The sequence below is a fragment of the Octopus bimaculoides genome, chromosome 7 (assembly GCF_001194135.2).
Source record: "Octopus bimaculoides isolate UCB-OBI-ISO-001 chromosome 7, ASM119413v2, whole genome shotgun sequence".
Taxonomy (NCBI): Eukaryota; Metazoa; Mollusca; class Cephalopoda; order Octopoda; family Octopodidae; genus Octopus; species Octopus bimaculoides.
The window spans coordinates 95,922,229-95,945,886 of record NC_068987.1 but is presented as its reverse complement, the minus strand read 5'-3'; the positions used below and the strand labels follow the sequence as shown (position 1 = coordinate 95,945,886).

Here is a 23,658-nt window from a genome sequence, read left to right as displayed (position 1 = left end):
ATTGTAGGTTAGGTGTGAGAGGCCAGATCTGGCCAGTTTGAACATAAAACATGTAAAATATTTGGGCTGGAAGTGGTCGGGTTAAATGCTAAAGGGTTAAATAAGGGAAGGTCACATGAGATAATGTAGTCCTATATACATTATGAGTTTGAGTTCTGCTGAGGTTGACTTTGTCTTTCAGCCTTATGGAGTTGACGGAATAAGTACTAATCAAGATTTGAAGGCACGTGGCTTAAGGATTAAGCTGTTAAACTCATGATTGTAAGGTCTGGGGTTTGATCCTTGGTCTTGGTGGTGCATTGTCTCCTTGGGCAAGGTATTTCATTCTCATTTCATATCACTCCAGTCCACTCAGCTGAAAATGAGTTGTATCTTCTGCAGAGTGGTACCTTACATACTATTTGCCCCAATGCTGCAATCGGGGATGTGGAGTCAGAGTTGGAAACAATTAAGGGGTAACTGGATTTGGAGTCGGTAAAACTATACCGACTCTGACTCACAATATCTTTATTCTTTAATATAAACCAGTTATAACATATAGGCCTACTCAAAGTACAAGCGTATGCATATGCTTTATTAAATGTGTTGACCACAATCACTTAATTGCATAAAGAGGAGTCAGAGTCGGAGGTGCCAATAATAGAGGAGTCAGAGTCAAAGTTTTTTGTTTCTACTCCACAACCCTGGTTGCAATTCCAAGATATCAACAGCCCTTCATGGCTGCTATAGCACATTGGATGGATTGATGGATGGATGGACAGATGGACAGTCAGGTGGTCAAGTAATTGGGCTGTTTTTATTGGTTACCTCCACCACCATCATTGTTGTTATATGTTCAAATCTTGCTCAGATCAACTTTGCCTTTCATCCTTCCAGGGTTAATAAAATAAAAAACCAGTCAAGTACTGACATCATTAGGGATTGTATTGGATTGCCCATGTTCAGTCCACTGCAGGACTAAGGCTTCAGCATGTCCCCCTCCACCAGAGACTGGCTTGAGATCATACTCGTTTGATGAGCCTACCCTGTCACACTGGCTCAACATGGCTTGGCAGAGGGGTACAGTTTTTATACTCTTACCCAAGAGTAGTTAAGTTGATCACATTGACCCCAGTGCCCTACTGGTTCTGTAATCAACTTATTTCAGCCCTAAAAATGTGTAGACCTTGTGTCTGAGTTAGAAATTATACTCCCATTTAATATTATTCTTAATGTAGTCACAACTCCTAAAATTCTAGTGTAAGGGTGTTAGTCGATTATATCAATCCCAGTACTTTACTAGTACTTCATTTAAAGCCCAAGTGGGGTGAAAGGTAAAGTTGGTCTCAGCAGGATTTGAACTCAGAGCATAAAATGCCAGAACAAATACTACAAAGCATTTTTGACACCTTAACGATTCTGTCAATTACTGCCATTTGTTTCTAATTGAGGCACAAAACTAACGATTTTGAAATAGAGTCTTAATCAAATCTATTGACATTTTTACATGACTTTTACTTTATTTTATTAACCTTAGAAAGATGAACAGCAAAGTTGACCCTAGCAGGATTTATATTGAAAATATAACTTACATCATGAAGCATTTTGTCTGATATCTACCAATATTTCTCCTTTTGTTAACACGGTACCGGTACCGATACTTTATCTTACTGACCTACCCCACTCCCTGTAGTTATATTGTTATTTCTTATCACACTCACCTTTCACCAGTACCTGACTGATACTTTATTTGATTAAGCCCAGAATGATGAGAAACACATGGTCTTCATCAGTAAGATTTGAATTTATAATGAAAATAGACTGGCATGGCTGTGTGGTAAGAAGCCTGCTTCCCAACCACATAGTTCCTGGTTCAGTCCCACTGCATAGCACCTTGGGCAAGTGAAGTGTTTTCTTTTTTCAATTGCATGAACTAAAAGTTGGAAGAGGATGGGATAAACTACCTGCATTAACTTTCTATAAAAGCAGGTAGTAATTTTATGTTCTACTTATAGTGCAAGTTTTGAAGAGTGCAGTTTGATTTTAACAGTTATTTTTTCAAAGCTATAATGGAAGTGACAAAGAACCATATTCAACATATTTTGCTTAATGAATTCAATTAAGACAACAATGCAACGGAAAGTGTGAGGAATATTAATGCAGTATATGGGGATCAGACAATAAGCATAAGCCAGTGGTTCCAGAAATTCTAAGCTGAAAACTACAACCAAGACGACGAACCTTATCCTGGAAGATCTTTAGAGCTCAACAAGGACATCCTGCAAACCTTGGTGAAACAAAATCATATTGTAATTGTTGAGAAACTAGCAGAGAAGCTTGGATTTGGTAATTCAACCATTCATCAACACCTGCATACCATCAGCAAATTGGGTCAGTGGGTTCCTAATAAACTTTCTGAGTCTCATTGTGCACAGAGAGAGAATGTGTGCACTCTTCTTTGTTGTCACGTCTCACAAATGAACCATTTTTTGGACCAGATAGTAACTTATGATGAGAAATGGGTTCTCCATAAAAATGTCAAGCGCTGAAGACAGTGGGTAGGGAAAGGAGAAACATAGGCACCCCAGGCTAAAGAAGATCTTACCCGCGTAAGGTGTTGTCATCTGTTTGGTGGGATATGAAAGGTTTAGTCTATTTTGAACTTTTAAACCAAAACCAAACGATGACAAAGGAGATCTACTGTGAGCAGCTTGAGTGGCTTAAGTCAGCACTAGAAGGAAAATGACCCTCTTGGGTTTCAAGATGAAAGGTGTTCTTCCATCAGGATAATGCTTGGCCAGATACAGCGAGGATGGCATTGTAAAGGCTGAAGCAGTTTGAATGGGAAATGATACCCCACCCACCATATTCGCCAGACATTGCCCCATCTGATTATCATTTATTCTGCAGTCTTCAAAATTATTAAGACAGAAAAAAAAAAAACCCTGTAGACGTGGTCAGAACAATACTGGGGGAGTATTTTTCGTCATGGACAAGTGAATTTTGGAAGAAGGGCCTTGCAAGTCTACCAGATCGATGATAGAGTGTTGTAGAAAATGAAGGAGAGTATATTTTAAATTAAAAAAGAACTTTGTTTACCTTAGTTTTGAAAAATAAAAGAAGTATAAAAAGACGCATTATTTATGGGATGACCCAATGTATGTGTGTGTGTGTGTCTTTGCATCTGTGTTTGTCCCCCATCTCCACTTGACAACTGGTGTTGGTGTGTTTACGTCCCCATAACTTAGCAGTTCAACAAAAGGAAGGATAGAATAAGTACTGGGGTTGATTTCTTCGACTAAAAATGGATCTTTTTTAAAACGGGGGCCACATTTTTCATTAACGAAACACTTTGAAACTTGGATCACTGGTAGAATGTGTCATATAAAACATCTTTTTCTCTTAGTCTTCTTAAAAAAAAAAGAAATCCATAAATTATTCCATGTTAAAGTTGTCGTATTTCTGTAATTTCAACCAATCACTGACGTCCATTCAGCCGATATACATTAAGTGCCGACTACATAAACAAACGATTCTGAAACAATTAACCCTAACCCTAACCCTAACCCTAACCCTAACCCTAACCCTAGGGTTAGAGTTAGGGTTAGGGTTAGGGTTAAAGCAAATTTAAAATGAAAAAAGCAAATAAAACGAAGAATCGTTTGTTTATGTAGTCGGCACTTAATGTATATCGGCTGAATGGACGTCAGTGATTGGTTGAAATTATCGAAATAAGACAATTTTTTACATGAAATAAATTCGAATACAAAAATATTTTTCTGTTCTATAACACAAAATAGATAAGTATACGAAGTTTGAAAGTCTTTCGGTACCAAAAGCACTACGTAAAACATTAATGAAAAATGTGGCCCCCGTTTTAAAAAAGATCCCTAAAAATCTTTAAGGTGGTGCTCCAGCATGGCTGCAGTCTAATGACTGAAACAAGTAACAGAATGGATGTACTAACAATAATGAATAAATATATGAATATTTTGATTTTCAATATTTTAGTTCACTATGATGAAAAGATAAGAAGTTATGAGTTGATAAATAAATATGAATAACTTCACAGAAACCTTTGTGCTTTTACACATAGCTTGACATTTTAGTAAATACAGGAAGTACAGCATAGTGTAGTGGTCTATGTACAAGTTAATAGCATATTAGGAGTGAGAGTGGCGGGGACGGGACTGGCCGTAAAGAAACTTATTGATATGGTATTGAGAGAGGAGTATAAAAAAAAGCTAAGAAACATAATAACAAGGTTTCCTTTATTATAATGCTATCATTAAAATGTCTCTCTTGCAAGACTTCCTTAAAAAAATATGTCCATTAAGTTTGTTTATTTAATTTCTACCATCATAACATTCCAACTGTTCCAAACTGTACCTGATGATCCATTCAAATGGGTTGATTAATATATACTTAAACAAAATGTGGTTTGTTTAATTTTTATGGGCTAAGACTGCTGTCAAATCTTTAAGTTTGTTCCCATATTTTATCCCTCATGCAGGTTTTTTCAAGTAGACATTTTGAAGTTCTATTCTGCAGGCATTAGCATTGAAGTATAATAACAATAAAGGCAGCGAGCTGGCAGATACGTTAGCATGCCAGGTGAAATGCTTAGCGGTATTTTGTCTGCCATTACGCTCTGAGTTCAAATTCCACCGAGGTCGACTTTGTCTTTCATCCTTTTGGGGTCGATAAATTAAGTACCAGTTGCACACTGAGGTCAATGTAATCAACTTAATCCCTTTGTCTGTCCTTGTTTGTTCCCTCTATGTTTGGCCCCTTGTGGGTAATAAAGAAATAAGTAATAACAATAATAATGGTTTCAAATTTTGGCAATTTTTATGGGAAAGAATAAGCTGATTACACTGTCTTCAGTGCTCAACTGGTATTTATTTAATCAACCCCAAAATGATGAAAGGCAAGATTGACCTCAGCAGAATTTGAACTTAGAACATAAAGGGTCAGAAGGAAAGCCGCATAGCATTTTATTCAACTTGCTAATGATTCTGCCAGCTCACTGTTTTAAAGATGATGTCGATAATCCTTTCTAATAGAGGCACAAGGCCTGAAATTTTTTGGGAGGGGATTAGTTGATTACACTGGTACTTAATTTACCGACCCAGAAAAGATGAAAGGCAAAGTCGATGATGATGATAATCATCATCATCGTTTAACGTCCGCTTTCCATGCTAGCATGGGTTGGACGATTTGACTGAGGACTGGTGAAACCGGATGGCAACACCAGGCTCCAATCTAATTTGGCAGAGTTTCTACAGCTGGATGCCCTTCCTAACGCCAACCATTCAGAGAGTGTAGTGGGTGCTTTTACGTGTCACCCACACGAAAACGGCCACGCTCGAAATGGTGTCTTTTATGTGCCACCCGCACAAGCCAGTCCAGGGGCACTGGCAACGATCTCACTCGAAAATCCTACGGGAGCCAGTCAGGCGGTACTGGCAACGGCCACAATAATAATAATTATTATTTCTTTCTACTATGGGCACAAGGCCAGAAATTTTAGTACTGCCATGCTAGGAATTTCTGGAAGTAGTACCAGGTCCAAATATCCTCTGAAACAGTGAGTTCGTCCTTGTCAGCGCCTAGAGTTTCCCTAAGAATGTCATTGTTCTTACCCATCACTATATTTCTGTATATTGATATTATAGAACTTCCACTGACCATATTTCTCAACTGGTAGAGGGCAGTGAGCACCTGATGACATTCCAGGTGCCAACAGACATTCACCATATCTTAGAATGTGGTGATTCCTAATATTGACAAAGGTACACGTCTTAACATTTAAACTGGCCAAATCTAGCCCCAAATTTTATACCTGTTTTATGTTCAAACTGGCCAAATCTGGCCTCTCTCCTATATCTAACAATGACTTTCAAAACATAAGCAATCACACCGTTGATATATCAAAACAACAAAGGTTATACATGGATAATTCAAATCAATGTGAATGAGTATGTATTACATTTGGCGAAGTAATCTGAACACTAAAGGGTTAAATGACTCAGATTTCAGTATTTTCCTAGTACAATTATTTCAATGTCTTAATGTCTCTGAAAGAAAGAAAGGCTAAACTGACACCAACAGGATTTGCACTGAGACTTACAAATAGACATAACTGAATATTTCCACTTTACTGTGTCTGGGGCATGCATGCACATTATGTATATATACTTTTATATAAATATATATATATTCACTTTACATATACCTATACACACACACACGAACACTCATCATACATATACATTGCATATATATGTACACCTATTAGAATTTGGTTGAAAAGACACATGCACTAAAGTTGCTCAAAGTAGTAGTAGTGTGAATCACCAGTTTTAAATGAATGTCTGTGATGGTGGTTGTGTGTGTGTGTGCGTGTGAGAGAGAGAGAGAGAGAGGGAGAGTGTGTGTGTGCATGTATGCATCTGTAGGAAATGTAGGGGAAGCAGGTGAGGTGACAGAAACAAACTTGGAATGGTGTTTGGTGCTGTGCATTGAATGACCTGGGATTTGTATGGAGCAAATGGATTTCATGCCAGAATAACAAAGGCAGGCCGTGTGTTTCAGAAGTTCATTTTGGAATCATGTAACCTTTGGTTCAGTCCCATTATGCAGCACCTTAGGAAAGTGTCTTCTATTAATAGTCCTGGGCCAGTCAATACCTTATGAAAGAATTAATATGGAAGCTCATCTTGTGTGTGGTGTGTTTGTCCCCACCACCGTTTGACAACTGATGTTGGCTTGTTTGTGTTCCTGTACATTAGCAGTTCAGCAAAACAGATCAATAGAAAAAGTACAGGACTTAAAAGTAAGTACAATGCCTTCCATTGGGTATAGTTTATTGTGGGTCTGTGGCTAAATCCACTATGTCCTGTGGAGGCGCAATGGCCCAGTGGTTAGGGCAGCGGACTCGTGGTCATAGGATCGCGGTCATAGGATCGCGGTTTTGATTCCCAGACCGGGTGTTGTGAGTGTTTATTGAGCAAAAACACCTAAAAAGCTCCACGAGGCTCTGGCAGGGGATGGTGGCGAATCCTGCTGTACTCTTCCACCACAACTTTTGCTCTTACTTCCTGTTTCTGTTATGCCTGTAATTCAAAGGGTCAGCCTCGTCACACTGTGTCACGCTGAATATCCCCGAGAACTACGTTAAGGGTACACGTGTCTGTGGAGTGCTCAGCCACTTGCACGTTAATTTCACGAGCAGGCTGTTCCGTTGATCGGATCAACTGGAACCCTTGACGTCGTAAGCAACGGAGTGCCACTCTGTCCTACCCGGAGGACATTAAGCTTAGGATGGTCAACTGAGCAGTGATTTGTGAGTTATAGAATGAAGCAGTGACTGCATCATCATCATCATCATCATGGTAGAGAAAGTGAGAGAAAGATAAGAAGTGAGAGCAAATGTTGCATGGTTTGAGTGCTTGCATTTGATACTGGTTTGCTGTGATGACTGTATTAATAACAGAAGGGAAAAGCATGTTACAGTACTGGCCAGAAGAATTTGAACACCCCTTAGTAGCATCAGTGTTGGTTAGTGTTGTTAGAGGTGGAGGAGATATAGTCAGAAGATGCCAAAGTTGTTGTTGTGGTTTCCTGTCTAGAGAAGATGAAGGAAATGTCCTGCAGTGAAAGCTATTTGTGAAATAATAATAATAATAATAATAATAATGATGATTATCATCATTATTATTTCAAATTTTGACCATCAATGTTGAGGGTATTGCCTAAGTCAATTACTTTGGCTCCAGTACTTAACCGGTGCTTAATTTATTGACCCAGAAAGGATAAAAAGCAAAGTTGCCCCTAGCAAAATTTGAACTGAGAACATGAAGACAGACAAAATGCTGCTAAGCAATTTGCCTGGCATACTAATGATTTGCCAGCATGCTGCCTTATCATAATAATAATAATAATAATAATAATAATGGTTTCAAATTTTTCTACAAGGGTAGCAGTTTTGGGGAAGGGATGAGTTGATTACATCGATCCCAATGTTCAACTGGTAATTATTTTATTGATCCTGAAAGGATGAAAGGCAAAGTCGATGTCGGTAGAATTTGAACTCAGAACATAAAGACGTATGAAATGCCATTATGCATTTTACCTGGTGTGCTAACAATTTTGCCATCTTGCTGCCTTAGTAAATAACAATAATTTCTTGTAGAGCTTCTACAGAAAGTTTGCTTCTAAGGGATAGGAAAGATTATCAGGGGGGTTTTAAGCATTTGAAAGACTTTTGAAAGCTTGTCGGTAACTAAGGCTACCCAACATAAATTCTACAAGGAATAAGAACAAACCTGAGTTAAATCAATAGTAATGATAATAATCCTTTCCACTATAGGTGCAAGGCCTGAAATTGTCAGGGAGGGAGTTAATCAATTGCCTCATTCCCAGCGCTCAACTGGTACTTATTTTATTAATTTTGAAAAGATGAAAGGCAAAGTCGACCTTGGTGGAATTTGAACTCAGAATATAAGGTTGGACAGCATGCTAATGATTCTGAAAGCTTGCCACCTTAATAATCCTTTCAAATTTTGGCACTATGCCAGGTACTTATTTCGATGAAAACAAAATCATCCTCAATGGAATTTGAACTCAGAATGTAGAGACAGACAAAATACCAATAAGCATTTTGCCTGGTGTACCAACAATTCTGCCAGCTCACTGACTTGATGATAATAATATATTGTCTTCATCATTGTCTCCATGCTGGCTTGGTTTGCTTGGGTCATCGCAATCCAAGTCTGTTCTTACTGCCTTTTAGACAGGTCAGGGATCATGTCTGTTCCATAAATGTACTTTTATTTAGTTATATTATTTATTTCAGTTGATATTTACTGGCACACACACACACATACGCACGTACACACTCTCTCTCTCTCTCTCTCTCTCTCTCCCCCCCTCTCTCATTCACACATGCACACACAGAAAATACAAATCATGATAAAAAAAAAGTTTAAAAAAATGAATAGTATAATTCTAGCTTCTTGTTTCTATATGATTTATTGTAAAGTATAATTTAGGCAAGTAGTAACAGCTTCAATTTTGAAAAAGACATTTAGTCTATCATTTTAACATGCTCTTTAAATAAGAAGGCCTCCTATTAACTAAAGTTTTTACCATTTAATAAACTGTTTGGTAAAATAGTCTGACACAAAATATGCTGGCAATTAGTCTTTTGAAATCCTTAATTTGGAAATAACAACCTTTTTGACAAGTATATTATAACTTGCAGCTTCACTTCTTTTGCTATTAGGAGTGAAATGTCAATGTTTGCCAGTTCTAGCGGAAGAAGAAGGTTATGTAAATAACACCCATATTATATAAGGAAACAGTTAGTTGTTGCATAGAAATCTCGTAAGTTCCTCAATTGACATAAAACTTAAATCTGGCTATCCTACTATAAATTAAAACCAACTTCTTAATGTGATTTTTTAGTGTTTCTACTTTATTTCATGTTTGTATTGTTGGTTTTTAAGTTTTATTTTCATAAATAGGATGAAATTTATACAGCTGGTTTTTACCTTTTATTTTTTTTTTTATCATTTTATAAAAGAGGCATGCATATAAAATAAAAAGAAAAAGAAAACAGGGTACAAACATGACTGTATGGTTAAGAAGTTTGCTTTGTAACATCTGTTTTCCTTGTGCAAATCAATTCTATTATAACCTTGGGTTAATTAAGGATGAAAGGCAAAATGAATCGCAACAGAATATGAACTCAAGTCATAAGGAGCTAGAGGAAATGTTGCTACCAATTCTGCCGATGCTGCCTTACTGATTATATTAGTGGTTTCAAATTTTGGCACAAAGCCAGCAAGTTCAGGGTAGGGGGTAAGTTGATTACATCGATCCCCATGCTCCACTGATACTAATTTTATCAATCCTGAAAGGATGAAAGGCAAAGCTGATCTCAGTGGAATTTGAACTCAGAACATAAAGACAAACAGAATGTTGCTTAGCATTTCACCCAGCATGCTAACGATTCTGCCAGCTCATCACCTTCTTAGTAATAATAATAATGATAATCTTTCTACTAAAGGCACAAGGCCTGAAACTTTGGGGAAGGGGACTTGTTGATTACATCAACCCCAGTATGAAAATGGACATTGAATGATGATGATGATGAATAATCCTTTCTATTATAGGCACAAAGCCGGAAACTCTAGTGGTGATGTGGGGCAGTCAGCCTCAGTGTTCCACAGACACTTGTTTTATCAACCTCAAAAAATTGAGAGGCAAAGTCAACCTCAGCAGATGTTGAACTCAGAACATGGGTTGGAACAAATACCACAAAGCATTTTTCTCACATCCTAACAACTCTGCCGGTTTGCCACCTTAACAATGCTCTCTACTATAGGCACAAGGCCTGAAATATTGGGGAGGGAAATAGATGATTACATCGACTCCAGTACTCAACTGGTAATTATTCTATTGACCCTGAAAGGATGAAAGGCAACATCAACCCCAGCAGAATTTTAACTCAGAATCTAAGGATAGATGAAATGCTGCTAAGCAGTTAACCCAGCGCCAGCTTAATAATGATAACAGTAATGATAATCCTTTGTTATAATCACAAAGCCTGAAATTTTGTGAAAGGGAGCTAGTCAATTATATTGATACCAGAACTCAACTGGTACTTATTTTACCGACCTTGAAAGGTTCAAAGACAATATAAGCCTAAGTGGAATTTGAACTCAGAGCATAAAGATGAATAAAATGCTATTAAGTATTTTGTCTGGTGTGCTAATGATTCTATCAGCTTGCCACCTTAATAATGGTTTCGGATTTTGGCACAAGACTATTAATTTCAGAGGAGGGAGTAAGTCTACTATTCCTACCCCAGTGTTCAACTGGTACTTATTTTATCGACCCTAAAAGGATAAAAGGCAAAGTTGACCTCAGCAGAATTTGATCTCAGATCATAAAAACAGACTAAGTGTGTTAACAGTTTTCTCTTCAAAATTATTCATGTAGGCACAGGAGTGGCTGTGTGGTAAGTAGCTTGCTTACCAACCACATGGTTTCGGGTTCAGTCCCACTGTGTAGCACCTTGGGCAAGTGTCTTCTACCATAGCCTTGGGCCGACCAAAGCCTTGTGAGTGGATTTGGTAGACGGAAACTGAAAGAAGCCCGTCGTATATCTGTATATATATATATATATATATGTGTGTGTATATATGTTTGTGTGTCTGTGTTTGTCCCCCTAACATCGCTTGACAACCAATGCTGGTGTGTTTACGTCCCTGTAACTTAGCAGTTCAGCAAAAGTAACCGATAGAGTAAGTAGTAGCCTTACAAAGAATAAGTCCTGGGGTCGACTAAAGGTGGTGCTCCAGCATGGCCGCAGTCAAATGACTGAAACAAGTAAAAGAATGAAAGAATATTACCAAATGAAATTTCCTTTGGAATTCTTATAAAAAGAATCATTATCTAAGGAAAGCCTGCCTTAAGTACCCAGATGTTAGTAAAAAAAATACAAATTTGCTTTTCAGACTTTGAAAATATTATTTGTACACATTACGTTTTACACATCCAAAATAGCTACCAAACATACATACATACATTGTACAAGTGACACAACTGTAAAAAGCAAAAAAAAAAAAATTAATAAAAGTAAGAAGAAAAACATAACAAATTGAACAAAAGTAAAGAAAAAGAGTATAGTTCAATGAACATTTAGTGAATAAAACTATTTCAAATACTTGAACAGGTAGGTTTGAAGATAACAATAGTAACAAAAACAGCATTGGTGATTCATAATGAGTCAAACACAATAATCTGTTTATATTGTCATCACCATTTTGAACCTTTCTTTAATGCAAACAGGATATTTAGACTTAGCACAACTATAAGAATGAAAATGTAGTTGGGAGAATTTTTCAACATTAAAAAAAAAAAACTATTATCATGTTATACACACACATGCATATATGAGGGGTGTATGGAAAGTTTTGAGCCTTGAAGTCTTGTACCTTCATCAGAAGTCTTGTACCATGTTTTGTTTTTTTGAGGCTCAAGACTTTTTATACACCCTTCGTACATATATAATGTATATAATGTAAATATGTATACATTCTTTTACTCTTTTACTTGTTCCAGTCATTTGACTGCAACCATGCTGGTGCACCACCTTTAGTCGGTCTAATCGACTCCAGGACTTATTCTATCAGTTACTTTTGCCGAACCGCTAAGTTACAGGCACATAAACACACCAACATCGGTTGTCAAGAGATGGTGGGGGGACAAACATAGATGTATATATTTATATATATATATATATATATATATACACAACAGGCTTCTTTCAATTTCTGTTTACTAAATCCATTTTCAAGGTTTGGTCGGCCCAAAGCTATAGTAAAAGACACTTGGCCAAGGTGCCATACAGTGGGACTGAACCCAGAACCATATGGTTTGGAAGCAAGCTTCTTACCACACAGCCACTCCTGCGCCTATATATATCTATATATCAATTTTTATTTGCCACTTACCCTTCACCATGCATGTTTTAAGTGAGCTCTATGTGGTTTAGTGGTTCATTTGACTCCTATATGTAGTGAAGCTGATGCTTTGCAGCACCATAATTATATTATAGATATATATATATTTACACACACACACACACACACACACATACACACACACACACACACACACACACACACACACATATTACTAGACTGCACGGTTCATGCTTTTGATTGCTACTAATATTACTAATATTACTAACATTACAGTTTCCATCTGCCACATTCACTCACAAGGCATTTGTCAATATTCATTGAAGCTGTAAACAACAATTGCCCAAAGTGTCACACAGTGGGATGGAACTTGCAACTATGCCAGCTTCTTAACCACACAGCCATGTCTGCATCTGTTATTTTTAAAAGAATAATTGAAACGTGTGGATGATGTAATGCATTGTATTGCTTAACCCTTTAGCATTTAAACTGGTCATATCTGGCCCAATATTCTACCTGTTTTATGTTCAGACTGGCCTGATCTGGCCTATCACACCTACCCTACAATGTCATTCTGAAAGTATACAATCACATCATTGATACCTTGAAGCTACAAAGTAATACACAAATTAAGAAATTAAACGGAACGCTGAACTCCAGACTATCAACTTAAACAACATTTATTCAGGTGGTAAATATATACATCATTAGCTCTTGTTGTTACAGCTTCTGTGTGTGTGAGCATAGTTGTTGGGACGTTGTTATGTAGATGTGAGCGAGCTGTCGAGTGTAAGTCCGAAAGATGGAGAGTGACAGCTATACACGTAAAGAGACTGTCTCCAGGTTGGAATGTTGGAGACACTGCTTGACACGTCCATGCTCTATTGCTGGCCAGCAAGAAAGAGAATGAATTGAGCGGGAACGTTTGGTTGTTGAATTGCACGCATGCGTGAGACTACGCATTCGCACAGCGTTACTACACATTTGACAGAAGAACCTGAATGCTAAAGAGTTAAGTAACAACTGTTTTAGACTTGTTTGATTGTTAGTAGAGGTGAAAAAGCAGCATTGCTGATTGACAGGTAGCGGTCTCATTCATGGCGCCTCTTCCTCCTGGTTCGAAGGCTTGTACCACCAAACAGCTGGTCGGCTCTGTCTGCTGGAACTGAAGCTAACACGACACTATTGGAAGGCAGGTTTAGAGAGGGCACAGGCTAAGATTATGCACCTTTTTGCCTCCGTTGGTCAGATGAAGTTTAGATAGTGTCATGTGACAACTGGCTGGTGCTGGCTGCTAGAGCCTACCAGCGAGCATTTAAAGGGAAATTTGGCAGGTTGGTCAGTCGCCCGCTGACACCCATTGACACTGCATTGAAGAGGCCAGGGAACAGAAGAAAAAAAGGAGAAAGAAGAAATGCACTCAACACCAGAGCTGAAGACACCTCTGAAAGGAGGGGGGAGGCGCCATGCTGAAAATGGTAGAGGAGTAGGAGCCGAAACCGAAAACGGACATGGTTCCTTCTGATGATGTCTATTAACCACTGGATCCTATAAAGGAGCTGTTGAGGTAGCAAACCACGAAACGTGGTTGGAATTCCAATAACAACCTTTCCACTGCTCTATGCTATGTAAGATATGTAAATTAGTCAAAATAACACTCCGTCAATTTGTATGAATTCTGTCAATTCAAATTAATTTTATTTTATTTTATTCAGATATTTAAAGAAGAAAGACTAGCGAAAATACCAAAATGGCAACTGCAGAGAACGTGTATGCTATGCCATTTATAAATGGTGAGTAGACTCTGTGTGTGTGTGTGTGTGTGTGTGTGTGTGTGCCTGCTAATTCCACAATGTATCCTCTCTGTATTGACTCTTGTACCATTCCCTGACCATATCCCTCAAACCATCTCCTCCCCTACCTTATCACCCTTGACCTCTATTTAAGCAAAAAGTTTGTATTTATTTGTTTTTGTCTGTTCAACCTTTGACATGAGGGTTAGAGTTAGGGTGGGAGTAAGTGTTAATTTTGGCTAATTACAGGATGTGTTTGATTCAGCTGTTCTACTCTTTGAATTCACTTCTGCTCTTCTGTATTCCCAGATGTGATGGGGGAGTATGTGTAAAGAATTGTTGGTGTTACATTTGTGGAATAGACAGTAGAAATATATGTCAGTGGTCATGGGCTGTGCTTTTGAGTGAGACGTAATTTACTCTTTTGCTCTTTTATTTGTTTCAGTCATTTGACTGTGGCCATGCTGGAGCACTGCCTTTGGTTGAACTAACTGACATCAGGACTTATCTTTGTAAGCCTAGTACTTATTCTATCGGTATCTTTTGCTGAACCGCTAAGTTTTGGGGGCATAAGCACACCAGCATTGGTTGTCAAGTGACAGGGGGGGGGGAACACAGACACACACACACACACACACACACACACACAGATATACAACAGGCTTCTTCCAGTTTCCTTCTACCAAATCCAGTCACAAGGCTTGGGTTGGTCCGAGACTATAGCAGAAGAACATTTGCACAAGGTGCCACACAGTGGGACTGAACCCAGAATCATGTGGTTGGTAAGCAAGCTACTTGCCACACAGCCGCTACTGCACCTATAGCCACTCCTGTATGACTATATTTTATCTTTTACTTGTTTCAGTTGTTAGACTGTGGCCATGCTGGGGTACCTCCTTGAGAAATTTCAGTCCTTTTATTTTTATTTATTTATTTATTGTAAATCTGGTATTTATTCTGTTGGGTTCTTTTACCGAACTGCTAAATTGCAAAGTACATAAATACACCAACACTGGTTGTCAAGCTGTAATGAGGGACAAACAGATACACAAAATTGTGTGTGCGTGCACGCACACACACGCACACACACACATACATAGATGACAAGCTTTTTTAAGTTTCCATCTACCAAATCTTTTCACAAGGTTTTGGTTGACTTGAGGCTAAAGTAGAAGACACTTGTCCAAGATGCCATGAAGTGGGACTGAACTCAGAACTATCTGATTGGGAAGCAGACTTCTTACCAAACAGCCACTCCTATGCCTCCAACCATGTTGACAGTGTATAGACAGTATGGCCAGTGAACTTGATGTGAATATACAGACAAATCAAGCTGATTTATGATCAAAGTCAATACAGCCATGCCCATTCCATCTGGATCTCTTCAGTTTTGCTCACAGATTTTTAAATTATTGTTTTTTAAACTAAAAAGTTTGAAACTTCATATACTGGTGTAATTTCTCACACTGAACATAGTTTATTTTCAACATTTTTGACAAAATTTCGTATTTTAGAAGTTATTTCATGTTAAAGTTCTATTTGGGTAATTTTAACCAATCAACAACGTGTATTCAGCTGAAGAAAGCTACTGCTGTATGTGATAGTAATGGAAGAGCAAGAACTTCTGGGTCATCTCTACTAAATGTCACCACTCTCTTTGTTCTATTTTATTTTTTATTGCTTGTGTTGCATGTTACATGCTTTTTTTGGGGCCTCTTTGTACAAGTAGTGAAAATGCAAATGTACAAAAAGGCAATTGAAGAGCAAACAAAAAAAAAAGCATGTAATATGCAACACAGGCAGTAAACAAAAATAAAATAGATCAAACAGAGTGGTGGCATTCAGTAGAGATGACCCAGAAGTTCTTGCTCTTCCATTATTATCGTATATAGCAGTAGTTTTCTTTGGCTGAATACACGTCATTGGTTGGTTAAAATTACCCAAATATGACAACTTTAACAGAAAATAACTTCTAAAATACGAAATTTTGTCAAAGACGTTGAAAGTAAACCATGTTCAGCATGAAAAATTGCACCAGTATACGAAGTTTCAAACTGTTTATTATTAAAAAAAAAAAAATCTGTGAGCGAAACTGAAGAGGTCCTTCCATCTTATTGAGAACTGATGTAGAGCTCTTGTTTTCAGCCTATATTTGGAGACACAATCAAATACTCTAAGCAGCTAGTGGAAGGGTTAGTTTCAATGTCATGCAAATGACGAAAAATTAGAGACCACAATGTGCAAAAAGTATTAATTTTAGGAAGGAAGGACAAAAGAAAAGAGATAGGAAGAGTGTTGTCTCTCTTAGTGTTTGTGGTATGATAGCAGTGGAAGCTGGGTGGCTAGTGTTACTGGATGAGAAAAGGAAGCAAACAATGCTAACAGAAGTGGTTAACATGACTTTGAAATCTGATCTGGTTCTTGTGTCTATGTAGGCATGTTTTACAGTTATCATGAAACTGACAGTTCCATAGGATGGCATAGGAAGCAAAAAAGAGAACAAAACAAAAAATCAGGAAAGTATGCAGATTTGTGGGAAGAATACGAAAGAAATGGGTGGAGGGAAAAGCTGAAGACAGTAAAGGTTGGGTGCAGAAGACTTTTAGGCCTTTCTGTTAGGACATGGATTGGGGTTTGGATGTGAGGATGGGTGGATTAGGTAGATTTGTGGGTAGCAGTGGTTGGTTCATGTTGGACAGTGCCGAAGTTAACAAACAACACTGAATGAGATATTAAGTAGGTCATTGAAATGCAGTAGCAGCTAGCCAGCGAAAGATGTACAGTACTAAATGGGCAAAACTTTGATGAGGTTTGGTGTAGTGCTGATGATCATCTGATGCTTGCAGTATAGGACTTCACTAGTGAATTTAATATTGAAGTTATTAGAATGCTGTTTGAGACAGATTTGGCTCACTCAAATACCTTAAGATTTCTTATATGACTTAGATATTGGCAATAGGAAGGACATCCAGCCATAGAAAATGTGCCTCAAAAATTCCACCTGACGCATGTGAGCATGGAAAAGTAGATGTTAAGTTAGTAATATAATAATCAGACAGTAGAAGAAAGGTGTGTTATGACCCTTTTCAAAAGTCATGATATTTAAGAAGTACCCACTCCCACCAGGAGTTTGATACAACATGCATGTTCAAAAAGGGGAAAATATTCTGAAGAAGAAGGCTCATCCATTGGCCCTAACAATAAAAATAAAGCAAGTAAACAGGAGTGGCTGTGTGGTAAGTAGCTTGCTTACCAACCACATGGTCCCGGGTTCAATCCCACTGTGTGACACCTTGGGCAAGTGTCTTCTACCATAGCCTTGGGCTAACCAAAGCCTTGTGAGTGGATTTGGTAGACGGAAACTGAAAGAATTCCGTCGTATATATGTGTATATATATATATATATATATGTGTGTGTGTTTGTCCCCCACCATCGCTTGACAACCGATGCTGGTGTGTTTACGTCCCCGTAACTTAGCGGTTCGGCAAAAGAGACTGATAGAATAAGTACTAGGCTTCCAAAGAAGTCCTGGGGTTGATTTGCTCGACTAAAGGCGGTGCTCCAGCATGGCCGCAGTCAAATGACTGAAACAAGTAAAAGAAAGAAAGAGAAAGAGTCATGTTTGTGGGGCTATGAAGTTTGCTTCACAACCACAAGTTTCAGAGTTTGATCTTAATCTGGACACAAACATGACTGGGGTTACGAAGCTTTCTTTACAACATCCAGTTCTAATATAGCTTCAGGTTAACCCTTATACTTTTAAGTGGAACCTGGTAGGTGGAACTTGTGTGGAAGCCTGTTGTGTATATACTTTGTAGGTTTTAATGTCTATTTTTCCATTCTATGCAAAAAGTATCCAGTCTACACTGGAAAGTGGTTGGTATCTGGAAGGGCATCTAGCTGTAAAACCATGCCAAGACTAACCTCACTTGTGCTTGTACCATGAAAAAGCACTCTGTCCACTCGACTGGGTGGTTGGTGTTAAGAAGGGCAGCTCCTGTTAAACCGTCCAACCCATGCAAGAATGGAAGGCGAATGTTAAACAATGATGATATTAACATTAAACAATGATGTGGCTGGAATAGAAATAACTGAGGTATTGTTTTACAGTTGGATGTTCTTCCTGTTGCTAAATCTTACATGTTTTTCAAGTGAGGGAGTTTTCATTCTATTTGTTTTGCTAGATTGAGTATGGACAGTACTAAAAATGATGAAGGCACACACCTTCCTCCTTGGTCAAGCTTTCATCAATTTGTTCATGTTACTCTTGAAAAAGAAAGTGAGGATGGAGAGAGAAGTACTGCTTCCAGCAAATTTGTTGAAAGGTGGATGAGAGTGGTAAACACGGTCCAAGTGAATGGGTCCTATTCTGAGCATACATCTTCAGATTAGAGGATAATTAGGAGAGGACATTCACCTTAGTTGTCAGAGTAATCATTGTTTTGTGTGTTTCCACTAAAGGCCCTCCAATGTTTCCTTTTGAGGAATTCTTTGTTTCTGTTATTTTTTTATTTTTTTACCTGCTTTTTCATTACTGACCTCAATGTTTTTGTCAACTCTTGGTGATTAATAATGAAAACATTATTATTATTACGAAGGTTGTGAGCTTGCAGAATCACTAGTACGCGAGACAAAATACTTCATAGCTTCTCTTCCAGCATTATGTTTTGAGTTCAAGTTCTGCTGTAGTTGATTTTGCTTCTCATCCTTTCATGGTCAATGAAAGAAGTACCAGTTGAGTGCTGGAGTTGATATAATCGACTAGTTCCCTCCCTGAAAATTTCAGGCCTTGTGCTTATAGTAGAAAGGATCATCATCATCATCATCATCATTATTATTATTGTTGTTGTTGTTATTATCAATAGTGGTGGAAAGCAGAATCAGTAGAACAGTTAACCAAATGCTATACTGTATTTTGTTACAGAAGCGAATTTAATTACCTTTTTGTACATTTTGATTTTGAATCTTGCAGTTGTAGACTTTACTTATCATTTTAATGAGGTCAATATAATCAACTGATACACAGATAGTGCAGCTGTGACTGCACTTCCTGCAAAGTATTCCTAAACAGTGAACAGATATGGGTAGCATTCAATAAATAACTTTTTTTAACAGTTTATCACTTTGACAGAGCTGCAACCCTGAGTGAAGCAAAAACCAAGACCAAGTGCCTAGCATCTAGAATGTTGTTAAGTGGTCTACTAGTCTGGAAACAGGATTGGTAGATATGCTACTCTAGCAGTCTTTTGATGATATGTGGCAAAGAGTGACAAACATTCTCAGGAAAATTGTGGACATTGATGAAAATGACCTAGCTAGTCTGTTCCAGAGGACTTTTAGATCGAGATCTAATATGAATAATTTTCAGAAGCCCTTAACCTGGCAGTACTATGAGAAATGCTACTAGTTTATGGTACACTACACAGGCATTGAAGTGCTGTCAAATGGGCTTATCCAAGATGCATACAAGGGCAATGAAACTGTTCTACATGCACTTGTTCAGTGTTCAGGCATTGCTATGTCAAACAACTACTGTTGCTTATAGGATGGATCCAGATGTCTGCTGAGTTCATCTTGATAATTGCTCTGTTGACATCCTTCAACTAGGCAGCAAAGGCAGTTCTATCTAATGGCTATCACCAGAGAAGTCGTACGGTGAGATATAAAGACAGACTTTCCTCTTTGGTAGAGCCCTCATCAACTTTTACAAGTTTTTCTTCAAAAATATGTGGGGGTGAAGAGGGAGATGCTGTCATTGAGTGAATTTATTGAAATGTGGGCGAGAACAGTGGAAATAGCAAGAATGGATGAGACTAAAGCAAAAGTCTGTAAGTGAAAGAACAACCATTAGAAAGGGCACTTGCTCTTTATGTTCAAGGTTTTGGATTGTGGGGTTCTTTGACTAGCCCTAGAGTTCCTCCTGTACCAGGGAGATAGCATCATCATCTGCTATTATAATACTGTATACCATGTATACTTCTATTTTAATCATTCAGTTTTATACAAATCCCAACACATTATGTCTGTCTTTGTATCATTCTCATCATCCTTGGTGGCAAATAAACAGCTAAAAGAAATCATTATTATTTTTATTATTATTATTTTTATTATTATTATTATTATTATTATTGAAGGCTGTGAGCTGGCAGAATCATTACCATTATGGACAAAATACTTAGTGACATTCTTCCAGTTCTTTACACTCTTGAGTTCAAATCCTGCCAAAATGACTTTTGCCTTTCGTCCTTTTCAGTTGATAAAATAAAGTATTGGCCAAGTACTGGGGTGAATATAATTGACTAACCTCATCCCCTAAAATGGCTGGCCTTATGCCAAAGTTTGAAACAATTATAATTGGGGCAGTGAATTAGTAGAACCATTAGAGAATCAAGAAAAATGCCTTAAGATATTTGTCTTGGGTCTTTGTCTTCTGAATTTGAATCCTTCCACAAACAACTTTGACTTTCACCCCTTCAGGATTGATAAAATTAAATACCAGTCAAGTACTGGGATCATTGATATCAACTAAACTACTACCTCAAAAATGTGGGTTCGGGTATTAGACAACATTCCTTGTATTTAGTTACAGCTCTTACTGTTATGAGATCAAATCTCACTAAGGTCAATAATCTCAATATGATGTTGTCTTAGACACATTATATCTAAAAACAAAAGACTAGATGGTAGTTATTATGTAGCCTTAATCATGTGTCTTATCAATCAAGCCTGTCCCGTGGCTAAACAACAATTTTTCACATACTCCTCCCTCATACTTTTACTACCTTAAAAAGCTGAATACACTGGATAATGAAGTCTTGATACACTGTTTAAATAAAAGACAGTTAGGATGAGCAGACCTATACACACAGTTATTGCAGCTGTGATCATCTCTCATTTTTTTAAAATCAAATTTTTACCTTGTACAGTGTATCTAGAATTACATTAGCCAATGCTCTGGTTGTACATTAATCACAGCTTGACTTTGATTAAAAGATATGATTAAAAACATAGCAATCATGACAATCCTAACTGTTTGTTTTCTAAGGTTTCTTTGGATAGTATTACAAAAAGTGCCCACTTCTCATCTGAAACAATATCCCTTGTGTATTGTTTATCTCTGATCTACAATTCAAATTGTACTGAAGTCAACTTTGCCTTTCATCCTTTTGAGGTCAATAGTATAAGTACCAGCTGAGCACTGGGGTCATTGTAAATAACTTATCCCCTCCCCTGAAATTGCTTCTTTCAGTTTCCGTCTAACAAATCCACTCACAAGGCTTTGGTCAGCCTGAGGCTATAGTAGAAAACACTTGCCCAAGGTGCCACACAGTGGGGCTGAATCTAGAACCACGTGGTTGGTAAGCAAGCTACTTACCACACAGCCACCCCTGTGCCTATACAGCCACTCCTGCAGCTCTTTACATTCTAAGTTCAAATCTCACTGAGATCAACTTCACCTTTCATCCTTTCAGGGTTGATAGAATAAAGTCTCAGTGAAGTACTAGGATGGGTGTAATCAACTAATTACTTCTTCCAAATTCCAGGCCTTATAGATATACTGGAGACAATTATTAGGGCATTGGACATGCAAAATTGGTGGAACACTGGACAGAAATGTCTTCAGAGTTTTCTTTTCTTTTTTTTTTTTTTTGTCTGGGTTTAAATATAAAACATTTTGAGAAAATGAACACTAGTCGAGTATTAGGTCAATTTAGTCAACTGAAAGTAGTGACCTTGTGTTTATGTTGCAGACCATTATTATTATTATTGTCACTCCTCCTCATCCATAGCTACCGGTCCTCGGCATCTGTCTTAACGTTCACATCTCTTGCAAACTGACCATACATTTTCTTTTCCTTCTATGCTTTTTCTTTTTTTTTATTCATTTCTTGTTTAAATTTTTCTTTCTGTTCATATTATTATTATCATCATCATCATCATCATCATCATTATTATTCATGTACTCACAACAGATTAGACTGTTGGAAAAGAAAAATTCCTAACATTGGGCAACAACAAATAACCTTAGATGCCAAGAACCCTCCTATGTATCTTAACTGTCCCTAATAACACTGTTTTCTGGAGCTGTAATAAACTGGGTTTTATGCCTATTTCCTCTATTAATCTGTTCAAATCTTTAGTGATAGTTCCTAATGCACCTATAATTACTGGGATACATTTTACCTGCACTGTCCAGTCTCTGTAACTCTATGGCTAGGTCCTGATACTTTGCTAATTTCTCTATAACTCTCATATTGATTTTCTCATCATTTGGGACGGTAAAGTCAATTATCTGGCACTTTCTATTCTCTTTACCTACTACTAAATATTATTATTATTATACACATTAACATACGGAACCTACCTACTACACATGCAAGGAGAATATGACCTGTCACAAGCAAAAAACGTCTATGAAATACCAACAGCTGGATTGACCAAATGCTTAAAAACAACGTTTCTAAGCTGTAGTTTATAACTGGTATAGCTTGTGTCTATGTTAAGAATCCCCTTAAAATTGCTGACCTTGTGCCAAAATTAGAAATAATTATCATTGTTATTATTATTATTTACATTATTTACAATTGATGGATATTTGTCCTCAACTTGTTTGTTGTTAACACGTTTCGGCTGATATACCCTCCAGCCTTCATCAGGTGTCTTGGGGAAATTTCGAACCTGGGTTCTCATCCCTAAGGTATTTTTCAATGTTATTATTATTATTATTCAGGTTCCTGCCTGGAATCGAACTCGGAATCTTGGGGTTAGTAGCCCGTGCTCTTAACCACTACGCCATATGCCCATGGGCAATAATGATAATAATAATAATAATAATAATAACATCGAAAAATACCTTAGGAATGAGAACCCAGGTTCGAAATTTCTTCAAGAAACCTGATGAAGGCTGGAGGGTATATCAGACGAAACGTTGTGTTAACAACAAACAAGATGAGGACAAATATCAGTCAATTGTAAATAATGTACATAATTCCTCATCTCTTAAATATAGAACTGTATTATTATTATTATTTGATGAAAACTCTCAGTTTATTTTGCTGGGTATGATGGAAAGTGTCAGTTGTCCACTGCCAGCAAACTAAGGTGACACTTGTTTACTGATCATGCTTCAAGAACCCTGCAGAGAAATCTTGCAGTTCCAAGCAATGTTGATTTTTGTAGGTGTTCTACCTTTTACATTTGTACCAATCTTTTTCAGCCATATTAATAGTTGAGTGCTGATACTTCCAAGTGCACCAATTACTAATTGTATCATAGCCACTTTCTTCATTGCCCACAACCTACTCCTCCTCCTCCTCCTTCTTCTTCGTCTTCTTCTTCGTCTTCTTCTTCGTCTTCTTCTTCTTCGTCTTCTTCTTCTTCTCCTCCC

At 37.6% G+C, this 23,658-nt stretch overlaps 1 protein-coding gene across 1 annotated transcript in view; it reads left to right on the top strand.

Moving 5' to 3' along the window:
* The window catches only part of LOC106868847 (transmembrane channel-like protein 5), a 95,083-nt gene that overhangs the window by 30,746 nt on the left and 40,679 nt on the right, over window positions 1-23,658 (top strand). The window contains exon 2 of the mRNA XM_052969462.1: window positions 14,192-14,269. Within this exon, the coding sequence (XP_052825422.1) occupies window positions 14,227-14,269 (43 nt within the window). The 5' untranslated portion in view covers window positions 14,192-14,226. The remainder of the gene's footprint in view (window positions 1-14,191; window positions 14,270-23,658) is intronic.